This window comes from Meriones unguiculatus, chromosome 16 (genome assembly GCF_030254825.1).
Source record: "Meriones unguiculatus strain TT.TT164.6M chromosome 16, Bangor_MerUng_6.1, whole genome shotgun sequence".
Lineage (NCBI taxonomy): Eukaryota > Metazoa > Chordata > Mammalia > Rodentia > Muridae > Meriones > Meriones unguiculatus.
The window spans coordinates 38,457,697-38,471,032 of record NC_083363.1 but is presented as its reverse complement, the minus strand read 5'-3'; the positions used below and the strand labels follow the sequence as shown (position 1 = coordinate 38,471,032).

Genomic DNA, 13,336 nt, shown 5'->3' with positions numbered 1-13,336 from the left:
GCTTCTGTGACAGAAAGGAGAAAATGGACAAGCCTTCTCCTGTTTGAAACACCAGATCACACATACATGCTGTGGGAATGGAAGTCTCCTGTGACTAAATATAAGTCCACGTACAAAAACTCAGTGTTGTGGCAAATGGGAAATAGGAAATGAAATGAGCCATAGACAGAAATCAAAACTACCTGAATTCTCTCTACAAAAGTTGAACGTTTTTACCCCCCTCTCTCTGTTTTTTTTTTTTTTTTTTGTGTGTGTGTGTGTGTGTGTGTGTGTTCGCCTGTTTGCATGTATGTGGGTGCACACACGTGTAATGTCTTATAGGTATGCACTAGTACTTGTCTGCACGTGTAGATGGAGGTCAGAGGTTCATGTTAATGTCTTCTTCTGCTGCGCTCCGTTTCTTTACTGGCAGCTTTTACTGAAACCCAGAGTACATCAACTTGGCTAGTCTGTCCAGCCAGTTAATTATCTTGTCTGTCTCCTGAGCAGCGGGATTACAGGTGGCTGCCACGCCGGCTTTTACATGGGCTCTGGTAAATCTGAACTCTGGTCTTGATGTTTACACAGCAAGCACTTTATCCATTGAGCATTTTCTCCAGCCCCTATCTCTAACTTTTTAATCTTGAGTTTTGGTCATCCCAATTGTCTGAGAAGAGCTAGAAGAGTGACAAAATGATCTGAGAAGGACCAAGGTGAGTAGAAATGCTCCTCAGCTGCTTTCTCACGGTGAGAGTCATCTCACACACTAGTCTACCTGGAGCCAAAAGATGAATAAAGATTTGCTGAAACCTAGAGACAGACAGATAGACAGACAGAGACAGAGACAGACTGGGAGAGAGAAGAGTCATTTTGATGATCGTGGCTTCTCATAAGCAGGCTCTTAAGCCCATGTAAGATAGGTGTTAGACGGTTGTTGGGAAACTGTTCCAAGGCTCTCCGGGAGAGGGCCACCGCCGTGTTCAAAGGGAGCATTCATGTCTCAACCCTGAGCTCCCCCAGACCCCCAGACTCTGGCACAAAACCTAGTGCACCCCAGGGGTTCCGTTACTAGCTGCAACAGCTTTCCCCAGCCCCAGATCTTCTAGATCAGCTACTCTCTCCTCCGCTGCCTCAGTGTCTTAGAGAAGAGCACCAGGTGCTATCCCTTCAGCAGTGCGGGGGTGTGGGGGTGGGGTGGGCGAGTCATTCATAGGAAAAAGAGTTGGAACTGATTGACAGGGATTTCTTGGCTGTGCTCTTTTCCTTTCCTGTTAAATGGGTCCAACAACTGCCAAATTAAGTTCAATAAGACTTTTTTTTCCCAGTAGCAGTGTTTATATGATACTAAACTGAAAATCTTGGAAAAGATCATAGGTGGCTGGGGTCAAGTTAGGGCCAACATCTCTGTTCTGAACATGTGGATGTGCATTGTACTTATGGCCGATATGATGTGAGAGCTCTGTGTTCCTTAGAGCAGGTGCCTATAGAAAGAAGCCTGTGGCCAAAGCAGTTCTCATGTTTGATAGAAAAACAAAACAAAACACAGTAAAAAAAAAAAAAAAATGCAGGGGATTTGAATCAGAAATTTAGCTCAGTGGTGGAGTGCTCTCTAGCAAGTACAAGGCTTTAGGGTCAGGCCCTAGCACCACACATAAATACTTTTTTTTTAAAAAAAGAAAAAAGGAAAAATGTTGAAATTTTATAGAAAACTATCACTTTCAGATGTTTTAAATGTTAAAATTGTATATAAAAAAAATCATCCCTCTTGTGGCTCTGGCTTTATTGTGATTCAAACTAATTGAAAGTTTTTCGTATGCTTTTAAAAAATAATCATCTTAATTATCATGAGTAATAACAGGTACCATCTATTTTACACCTATTACGTGCCAGACACCTTGCAAGGCATTTTCCTATCTCATTAATTCATTTACTTAGCGTAGCCTCCATTACACAGATGAGAAAGGAGATTGTGTGCTAATCCGGGACTGAGAGCGCTGTCTCTGCAATCAGGCAGATCTAGGCTTGAGACTTAATAGCTCTGTACCCTGGGACAAGTCTGAACCCTAGCTTTTGTATCAGTGAAGTGGGAACAGAAGCACTGTTAACCTCTTCGAGGGCTGCTGGGAAAACTGAGATAAGACAAGAGAAACATTGCAAAAAGTACCAGGTGCACGGAGCATTCTGTGACTGTTACCAGACCTGACTCACCCCAGAGAGAAATAGGCGTTCTATGCCACTAACTGAGGGGCACCTTGGCTACATTTCTTTCTCCCCCTGATGCCATCTGGAGCACCTGGATATCAAGGACAGCAAGGGAGGAAGACAAGAGAAAAGGGCTGGAGTCCTTTCTGCACTAAAGGGAAGGAATGGTAGTTGGAAAGAGGACATTTAAGGTGCTGAGGACGAAGCAAACAAGAACAACAACAAAGGGCCTCTTTAAAAGTGGACGAGGCTTAACATGGATGAGCCTCCCATACGAGAGACTTGGAGCCAAGTCCCAAGAAGACTAAAAAGCTCTACGTAGCCCCCTACCACAGGGCACCCCTGTCTCCCAGAGGAAAACATCAGGCAGCCCATCTCCTCACAGAAGCTCCATACCATCTTCAATAGGTCATTGGGAAAGAAGAAAGCCTGTTGCAAATGGGTCATATTCTAAAACAAAATAGTATCAGACAGATTGATGGGCTCTGACAGGGGGAAGGAGTCAAAAAGATGGAACAAAGATGCCATTTTAAAAGATTGGCTCGTGGTCAAGATTTTACTATTTTTGATGGCAAAGGAGCCGGTGAAAAGTTCCTCCTACTGATGAATATTTTTCTACAGTCATTCAAAGTCCAAGAGTCCACCCCTGGAGGAACCTGGAGCCTGTCCCCTCGATAATTCAGAACAGGGCCGCATGGCAAAGGCTAGAGGCTTCAGGGTCCCAGCAAGCAGCGGGACGGGAACGGGTGCAGGGGGACACGCTGTGTTTTCAGCTCGACTTCTGTGATCTTTCTGCCAAACAGGGGTTTACAAAGCAAAAGCTTCCAGAGAATTCTCCTACTTTCTGGCTTATTCTCTTAACAGGAATCAGCTGTTTGCCTCCTCACTCATCCAGCCTGTCGCTGGGGAGCAGTTAGCATCTGGTCCGGCTATTATTAAAAACAAGAACATCCCGCTCTGCTCTGTCGGGAGAACAGTACCCCTGTAATAAAAGGAACGAGATCATTTGCATTCGGGACCAGAGATGTGGCCCATTCGGTGTCTGCCTTGCCTATGCCTTCTTCCTAAAGCCCCCACCATGGGTCTCCCTCTCCTGAAACAGAGGGAGACTGGGCTTATGGTTTCCTTTCCTGGGGAGGCAAGAATCTGTGGTCCTGTGTGATAAATCTGAAGTAGTAAGAAGGCTAGAAGGCTTTTTTTTTTTTTTTTACAACTGCGGAAATGAAAAAGTAAACAAGACTGGAGCTACATTGGTATTTAAGCTCCAGCTTTTTGTTGTTGTTTTTGTCTTTTTCTGGTTTTGAGCACTGGGCTAGGAGCCTGAAGGGACCATATAATATTAAAAAAAAAAAAAAAAAAAAAAAAAAAAAAAACTTGAGAGATTTTATTAGCCAATAAAAAGCCTTAGTTCCTATTAACCACTTAACTCCTTGCTCAGATTCAGCACCCGCTTCCTTCTTAGAAACTTCTCTGCCTCTCATGTGGCTCGGAACTGCACATCGTCGGCCCACCGACCTCTCTCTACAGCACTCCGTTCTGGAAGGTTTCCGCAAGAATTCTCTTCCACGGTAATCTCGGGATTTCTCCTCTGCACCAACGACAAGTTGTTCATACGCAGACATTGTTTTCCCTCTGCCCACAGATTTTCCCCCAAAAGTTCCTCAGCGCTTGCCAAAGGGGCAAAGCCATCATGACTTTCATGATACCAAATATTAAATGCCAGAGGAAAACGTAGGCTAAAGGCCTGACCAGGAAAGGCCAGAAGCCTCTCCTCTGGAGGCAGAAGAAAGAAGAGAGATGGGAGCTAGAAAGTGAAAGTCAGTTGCTTGAGTCCATGGCTTGATTTAGGAAAGGAGATGTCAGAGGCACATAGCCCTAAACCATTTCATGAGTACTCCCACCCCACCCCTCTAAGTCCTGTGGTGGGTGTAAGCTTTTTTTTTTTTTTTTTTTTTGCTGGCTTTAAATAATACATCTATACACTTAAATCAACCTAACGTGCCATTCAACCTCGACCCCCTACCTAACACAGCTTCTCTAAGTGCGCGACGCCTCCTGTGTCCTGCTCTCCCTTAGCCTCCCTCACATTCGCGCTAACTGTAGTAGCACTTCTGTTACTCTAGAGGTTTCCTAAAACCTGTAAAGCACAAAGCCACATGAAGACATGTGGCTTGTTGTATTTTTGTTCTGGTCCTCTCCTCACTCAAGCTGCATTCCTTCGTCACTTTGTCTTCCGGTCGAATTTTCTGAAGAAAAAAAAGGGGGTGGGGTGAGGGTGTGGAGGGGGAATCTCTTTGTTGTATGTTGTGTGTGCTTGCTTGCTTTTGTTTTATGAGGATGGCAGGTGGAATGCTTCACTTCCTAGTGGCTCAGGAGTGGGACCAAACGAGCTTTGGAAGAACACACAGCCCTTAAAAAAAAAAAGTGTGTTGTGAAGATGGCTGCCTGAATAAAGCCCGTGACGCAGAATCGTGAAGACTGACTTGAGTTTGCATGCCCAGAACCCATGGGAAAGCAGGATGAGTGTGGCGGACTGCCCTTCGTTCCAGAGCTTTTTGAAGGTGGAGGTAGGGAAGGCCTCGGGGAGATCCCTGAGACAACCCAGGGAGCTCTGGGTTCAGACGAGGGACCCTGCCCTCAATGACTCAAGTGGACAATGATTGAAGATGAGTCCCTGTGTCAGCCTTGGGCTCCCACATGCATGCGGAGCCTCCCCACACGTTTGTAAGTACACACACTCAGACACACACATGCACACCACGTGCCCATACATGGAGGTTAAGGGGAAAAAAAAAGCAAGAAACACTTGCAATGCTATTTTAAAAAAGACAAACCATAAAATACATTTTTCGAAAGAACTGCGCTAAGCGGCCAGACATCACTGTGACAAGATAAGAAAATGTAGTGGGTCTTAGGAAAGGTTGAGCAAGTTTCCAGACCTGCATCTTTCTGCTTTCTGACTGGCTGAGCAATTTCGAACAACAGGGCTGGGTTGAGTCACAAGAAGCTTCTGAATAAGAGCTCTACAAAAGTTAGAAATGACCTCCTCTTAAATGTCAAGCTCAGCATGCCTCTTCAACTCCAGGAGCATCCGCTGTCGCTGTCCCTTGCCCACGTGATTAGTAACTGTGGCAGAGTGGTGCTTTCCCCCAGCCTCTCAAGACATCACAGTGGTTACAAATCCACGCCATCCCCGGGAGCGATGCGCTTCAGTTTCCTTTAATGCCTCACCGTCCTGTTTCCTTTAATGCCTCACCGTCCTCTCCCTATCGCCCTTCAGGTATGCTTGCATGGGCGCATACCACCATCACCAGCATGGTCTTCTATCCTCCATATGTTCACCTAATCTAAGTTTGGAGAAGCAGCTTTTAAAACTCCCATTCCCGATGCCTCCGCCATGAGAAGCCCCTAGGAAGTCCCAGAGGGGCTTTTCAGGCTGCACGGGAAGGACGATGACTAGAGAAGAGTCTACCGCCTTTGCTCAGAGCCCAGAGTTTAAATGCCAGTTTTTACCTGGCCTCTCTTGAACAACTCCAAGGCCAAGGAGAAAGGCCAGAATGGAAGAGGAGAACAGTGGGCGGGGAGCACCTGCAGTGAGCATAGGCGAACAGTCCCTTGGGCAGGACACACTCATGTCTCGGGACGAATTCTAGGAGCAAATGCCTGAGGACCCATGGCCTTTCCTGGGTGAACTGGTGATATTGCTGAAACCACAGGAGTCAGAAGAGCAGCCTTCCACCTCCCCTGAGAAAACTCAAGCTGCCGTGTTGTTGTCCTAAGCTTCTCATTCTTTTAGGGCCCTTAATGCACTGTTTTCTAGAAAAGATGTCTAAACTGATTTTTCAGAGCTGGGACAGAGGCCATGAATGGATCTGTGGATGGATCGGGCATGGGTCGAGGTGGTGGCTTAAATCAAAGGAGCTAGTCCCTGCCTCACTGTGGCTCTTGGCTGTGTCCTTATTGCTGATCACCCATTTTCAAAGGGAATGGGAGTGGGTGAGGGTGAGCCTCCATTTCTGTGAGATCTGTGTTCACTGTGACCAAGGGCTCCCCGACATTCTCCCTTGCTTTCCAGACTGTTTTCAAGCCTCATAAATACAAACATGCAGCTCTTCAACCACATCTGTAGATAATAGCTTCAGGAGGCTTCCTGTTTACACGGTAAGACCCATTTCCCAGCCAAATAAACTCTGTAACAGAGAGCTAAGGTGTTTATTGGGCCAGTCTCGGCTGGGATTGAGTTAACAGGAAACTCCCACTCTCACGGAAATGTCTCATGATTAAATATTTGGGACACCAGGGGTCAGAAGCACTGGAGAACTGGCTTTTCTTCTTCCGCCTTCTTTTGCAGCGAGAAAACAGAACAGCCGGGAGAAAGGCTAGCCTCGTGGCAGACCTCAGACCCGGCTGTGCTGCCCAGAGCAGACAGAGAAGGGAAAGAAAGATGTGCAGCTAAATCAGGAGCACTCTTTTGCGCCATCCAGTCCTTGAGGTCTGTCACATGAAGGGATGAAAAGGGGGCCACACATGTGCATTACTGGGGAGCTCACTCAGTCTTCTGCTGACGGCTTTGGCTAGTGGGCAGCACCCCTCCTACCAGCTCACTCACCCCCTCATCCCAGTTCCACATAAGACTTCAGGCAATGCTTCCAAGCCGTGGATATGTTGCCCATTTGGTAATGCCTAGAGGTACTTTTGGTGGTCAGGACTAAGAGGTTCTCTTGGCATTTATTGTTATATATTATAGATATTGTGTATGTGAAAGAATTATATACTATTCTTTCAAATACCATGGGTGTAATTACTTCTTGGGGCTACTGATAAATATGCCACAAGGATCTAGACACAACAGAGACCTGTCTGGCCTAAAATATCAAAGTCAAGGTCTTGATAGTAACCGAGAAACTCAAGCTCAAAGGAGTGAAGTGATGTGTCTAGGAACAAAACAAGAGAGGCAGCTTCTGTGCCCCCTCCCCTGTGCCTTTAAAAAGCTATGGAAATGTTTAACTTAAATAAATAAATATTCATCTTGAAAGAGCTACAAACAAATTCTCTGGCCAAAGCTCAGCCAGGTTCTTCTAGGATGGCTCCTTGCCTTAGAAATCAGCTGCTTCCAAGGTTTCTTGGGAAACAACCCTCTCAGGGGAGGCATCTACCCATTGGGATAAAGGAGCTGGTGTGGCTGGTGACCCAGCATCTCTACACCAGGCTCTCTGGACCCCTACATTAGAATTGTGGGAAGTCAGAGAGACTAAAGCAAGTGACAAGTCTGCCTCGCCAGGAGAGGGAAGACTTACCAAAAATAAGCACTGGTCCCAAAACAAAACAAAAGTCCTCAAAGTTCAGTTATGTCCCCTAGCAGAAAGCTTCTGAGGCTGAACTCCTCAGGGCCGGGGTCCACAGTACTCCCCACAGGGCTTTCCTTTTTATTGCTGAAAACCCAAAACGAGATACGGGAAGGAAAATAGACAGCTCCCCATATCTGGGCTACCTGGGATCTGAGGACAGCCGGGAGGAGGGGAGTCAACTGTTGGATCCAATTCCTGTGGTCAGATGTCGATACAGCCTGACTCATCCCAGAGGGATGGCCCTGGACACCCTCTCCTTCAGACATGAGCACTGAGGACACAGGTCGATGGCTAGAGTCTCTGCCTGCTCCTCCACATTCAGGGTGAGTAAGAACACAGGGCTCACCAAGGTGTCCCCTTCTCCAAGAGATACAGGACCTCTGCTCTTATCCAGCTCTGGTATATGCTAGGAGGTGTGGGCAGGAGTGGGTGTCAGACGTGGATGAGAAAAGAGCCAGGATACACACATAACAAAACCAACAACAAAAAAAGCCATTTTATTGAAAATTAAATTCAAACTTCAAATTAATATTACAATCATGGGGGAGGAGAAAAATGCCAAATAATTCCATTTACAGTTGCAACATACAATACAAATAGTCCCTTTGAAGATCAGAGTAAACTCATCCACAATCATGACCTGTGGCACAAAGCAGAATTTGTACAATGCGTGCATGGAAAGCAAATCTCGGGCAACAGCGATCAGGGAAAATTAAAAATAAAAACAAAAGCTGTATTTACACAAAATGCTACAATTTGTTGTTCCACAGAAATCTAAGGATGGTAGGCATATCGAAAGACATGGACTTTTATTCAGATACCTAAGAAATTACTGTAAGTTATGTTATTTTTTTGGCTGATATATTTTTAAAGTACTGCATTAAAAAGCAATTACTTGTAAACATGAAGTAAACAGACAACTAAGAAAGTTCCCACATAGAAAAAAAAAAACCTTTGTTTTAGATGCACATCTCTTTTTTTTTTAAGAACAACAAATTCAAAGTTTGGAAGAACCTTTTATTGTTTATTATTCTTTCAAATACTGTGGGCGTGGTTACTTCTGCTACTGCCCTCAACCCTAGGTCGGTCAGTCCCTTTCCTTGGAACAGAGGAAAGCCCCAACACATGGCTCCTCCCTTCTGAAACTACAACGGACAGTCTAACGGTGTAGAGATGTTTCTCTGCTCATTTGCCAAGGGTCTCGGGGTAAAGGATGAGATAGTGTGGAGAGAAAACCAGTTAAATCTATAAGGACTCTGGTTCATGCTGGGCATCATTCCCTAACCTAAAACCAAAGCCATAGCACCTATTCTGAACTCTGGCCTAGGCTAACGTCTCTGAGACAACTGAAAAATATTTATTAATATTATTTAATATGGCTGTGTCCGTCACACTGTAAATCCCAGCCATGTTTGTGTTCCTTCGATAACCCTGGGGAAAGGGGAGGGTTGGTTAGTACGCATAAATGGTTCCATGAGAGTAATAAGACATTGCTTTGGTCTTAAAACCACAAATCATACATGTGACACAGTGCAAATGAAGAGTTTAAGAGATAAGGGAAGAGGGAGGGGGATTTTAAACCCTAGTCCAAAAAAAAAAAAAAGCAGAAGAGTGTTCTGAGTAATGGGAGTGACCCAGTGAGGTGGCCGAAAGGTGGAGAGAAGTACTTGAATTCTTCCCAAAGGGAGGACAGAGGGAAACAACCTGTTTGCAAAGGTGTTTCTGGATTGCTGCCTGCAGCCACTATGACAACGTTTGGACACTAAGGCATTCCCCTCTAGTCCCTTAAATGTGTGTATTGTAAACTTTAAGAAGCCCTTTAACGCTAAAAAATAATGTACAAATATAGTACCTTTTTCAAAAAGAAACAATTAAATAGGGTGCAGCTGGCACCGACGGTAACATCTTCATGTCGATTAATGAAAACTGAAAAGTGTAACCAGACACTGGCTTTTGTAAGTGCTGCTGAAAAGGGGATCAAACACATGGACAGTGGTGTGCTTCAAGCTACCACACACAAACAATAAATAGCCTCGGTCTTCTTACTAAGACCTTCCATCTTAAGAAATACAAAAGTGGCGTGTCTGTCAGAGAGTACACTTGGTATGCAGCCTTTAGAAGGCAAAGTGTTTTGGCTTGCTGGAGGGAGGGGTTCTTTGCCCCCTCAATTTGTGCCAGGAGGAGTCAGGGTAAACTCTAAGGAAAACAGGCACAACACAGGCCCACCTGCCCCTGGGACTGTTGTCAACCTGGGAAGGATCAGCGAGCATGGGGCTGAAAGCAAATGCCGAAGAGCCTTGCTTAGGATGATTCGGGGTTCCAGTGAAGGTGGCCCAGTAACCCCATACACACACCAGCAGGAGGAATGCTGGCATCTGCCTGGTGGTGCCACTGAACAGTCCCTGACTCGGATTAGGGGTTCACACTCAGCGATTGGCCTCAAGGTGCCAGGAGTGATCAAAGCGCACCGTCTGAGGAGGGCTGGCTCTCAGATTCCACACAGAGTGGCAGACACCAATCAGCACAAGGCCTGCCCTGCTCCTGGCCCTTCCTAGAGACAGCCTCTAACATCAAAGGCTTCTCGAAGGTCCCCACAGGCTCTGTGTCTACTGATACCAGCTCCCTTAGAACCGTGAGGGCATCCTGCTCCTGGGGGCCCTCCCTGGGTAAGGCACTTTTGGGTTTCCCTGAATGACTGCGTGCTAAGGCTGGAAGGTGCAGACTCCCGCTGTGTCTGTGTTCCTATGCCCTGCGTGTCGTGACCGAGGCATTGCCGCACATGTGGCTTTCGGCGCTCCAGGCCCTCAACCACGAAGCCTGCCACTTAGAGTTTTGCTTAACTCTGACCACAGACACGTTTCTGCAGTTCAACCCATCACTTGTGCTTGGCTTTTTAATATGACAACAGTCATAATGACCGCCCCCCACCCCCCAAAGGAGAGAAATTAGGAAACCACATGTCTCCAGCATTTCATGCTAGTAAAGGGGCCACACTAAGTGTTAAAGGGCCACAGGGCTATAGGTGAGGTTTTTTTTTTTTTTTTGGTTTTGAGTTTTTAATCCCTAATTATTGCTTTAAAAGGCAAAGCTGTGTCAGAGAGGCAATCAAAGACCAGAAAGAATGAAACATAGCATTTCCTTCATACAATACGAAAACAAACTACATCTAAAATATTTGGAGATGGAAATTATTTTCAAAAATCACATTGTGCCTGAAGGAATTGAAATTGCTTAGCAATATTTCTGATATGGCTCTAGCCCACTGAAGAAATTTGTTATTTAAGAAAAAAAAGCACTTTTTAGAGACCGAAGTCAACATATCATTACACTAAGAAAATGTTCCAAATGTCCAAATGTCATTAAATAATTATAAATATATCTTTAAAGTTATATGACCATCCACGTTAGCAAGTTACTTCAGATTTTACACATATTCATAATTTAAAAAAGAAGAAAAATAACACACAGCCAACTCAAACACTATATCATCGTGGCTATAACAGATACTGCCATTTTCAGTTTTGCATAAAGGGGAGAGAAGGAGGAGGAAGAGGGAGGGGAGGGGATGGGGTGGGATTTATTTCTGGTTAAATGGGGGAAGTAGGGGAGTATAAAAAAAGTAAAATAATCTATCCTGATCAGTATTTTTTGAAGTCACTTTCTTAGAGAAGGAAAAAAATCAAAATAAAAAAATAAGTGAACTCAAAAGTTCAAGTGGGTACCTGCAGCAAGTCTGAAGGAAAACTTTGGAACAGGTATTCCAAATGGGCGGCACTGGAAGCAGCCACGCTACCCTCGTCCCTTTCCACGTGTGCACCACAGCTGGCTTTGCAAGCTGGTCTGCAGAGTGCCCTGGCCCCCACACAGCCAGGCGCGTGGTTTCAAAGTACAGAGAGGAAGTGGCGTGGCTCATCTTCCTCCCCAGCCCAGAGTCCACCTCTCTCTCTCTCTCTGAATTGGCGTAGGAACAGGTTACTGACAAAAACAGGCTAGCCAACACCACCTTTGAAGGTTTGTTCCTTGGTAGAGGGGACGTCTTAAATAGTAAACAATATGAAACCCAGTTATGGCTGTCTCTGCCCTCTTAAGGTTACAAGATCGTGACTAGGGGGTGAGTGAGAAATCTTCTAGATAGCTAATCAATATACATATATACGCACTCTCTTTATATATGTATATATTAACACATGTGGGGTGTGGCCCCTGGATGCCACTGGGCCACGGCTGAGGAATTTCAATATGGCCGCCAAACAGACTCATCCATTCTGCCACTAGAATTCAAAACAGTTGGAGAACTGCTGTGGCTTCCATCAGCGTCAACACCATCATTCTGGTTAGGCAAATTTGGATTTAATAGCGAGCTGCCATTCGAGGTGGTGGTGCATGGTGGAAGCATCCTGGAAGGAGACCGGTCTCCCCCGGGTACCATGGGGAACTGATAGGATGCTGAAGAGCTGCCATAGTAGAGATATGGAGTGCTGCTGGTCTGGAAGGGTCCACTCTGGCTTTGGGAGGAGCCGGGGTAGGGTGGAGGCAGGTAGGTGTGGTAGTGGGTGGTGGCGGACATGCCGAGGGACATGCCTGACGTGACGGGCGGGGTGTAAGTAAAGGTGGCTGGGTAGTGCATTCGTGGGTTGGAGAAGCGGCTCTCAGTGAGGGCTGAGATGCTTGGGAACTGCCTGGGGTCTGAAAAGGGACCCAGTTCTGAAGCACCTAAAAATTATAACAGAAGATGGGGAGGGGGAGACATCTGTAAATATCAATTAAAATGATAGGATTGTTACAAGATTAAAAAAAAAAAAGAAGAAGAAGAAAACTTCAGCTTTCTTCCCAAGGAGCAGCAAGTCACAAACAGATCTCCGAACGGCTCTTCTCTTTCTTTCCACCTTACAGTCTCAGTGGCATTTATCCTGAAATCCTGCACCCCCAGAGAATCCCAAAGGGCTTTTAGACCCCAAATATGCGCTAGATCCTGTGCAGAAGCCAAACCAACTCCAGTCACAGATTCACGCACAAGACTTTAAGGCATTGATTTTCTTCCCCCTCTCTTTTTGTTTCTTATTGCACCTCAGGTATCTGAAGTGATTTTCCCTAACTCAGTGTAAACAAATCTACATCGGACTTATTACCGTTCCCCTTTGGCGGGGCTTCTCTACGAAGAAGAAAAGCTCGTGGAACACATTTCTCTAACGTATTTCTGCTATTTCTTTTAACCATTAAGAGAATTTAAGATCATGTTCGAATCCTCATCTTAGTCACAGTGAAATCAAAGCAGACTTCTATGTAATCTAACACTATCTTGTTTTTCTGAGGGTGTTGGGGAGAGTCTAGCCCTCAGAAATTCTCCCTTGAGTCACAAACTAGATAAGAAGGTATCGAGAGGGAGGGTGGAGATGGGCAGGGGAGTATGGTGGCGGGGTGTGTGGGAACCTTGACTGTCACTGCATTTCAGAGTCTTGATGAGTGACATAGGACCTGATTCAGGCCAGCTGCCCACAGCTGCTTCTGGAAGGCCCAGGATAGATCGGACTGAGAGCTGCCTACTACCTGTCCCCTGTCTTCAAAACTTAGGGGCAGAGATGGCTTCCCTCCAGAGCTTTCTCCTCTGAACCTATCAATGTGTCTCCGTGGCAGACACCTCTACTTTCTAACTCCTGAAAGTATGGCTAAAGACTTGGCACATGGAAACTACTTTTCTGGAATGGATAAAACTCACAGCTGTGGTCTTGGGGCTCCCTTACAGTTTTCTAGACCTGAGGAACTTATGGCAAGGCCTTTTGTAACATTAGTGTTTCTAAGCTTGTGAC

At 45.7% G+C, this 13,336-nt stretch overlaps 1 protein-coding gene across 7 annotated transcripts in view; it reads right to left on the bottom strand.

Moving 5' to 3' along the window:
* Runx2 (RUNX family transcription factor 2) overlaps positions 1-13,336 on the bottom strand; it is a 319,119-nt gene that overhangs the window by 103,568 nt on the left and 202,215 nt on the right. For 3 of the 7 annotated variants that reach the window (XM_021649462.2, XM_021649459.2, XM_060369676.1), the window contains one exon: positions 7,998-12,242. The exons of the other annotated variants lie outside the window; for them this stretch is intronic. In XM_021649462.2, coding sequence (XP_021505137.2) covers positions 11,764-12,242 — 479 coding nt within the window. In that variant the 3' untranslated portion in view covers positions 7,998-11,763. Of the gene's footprint in view, positions 1-7,997; positions 12,243-13,336 lie in introns of those variants that run through there. 7 annotated transcript variants of the gene reach the window in all.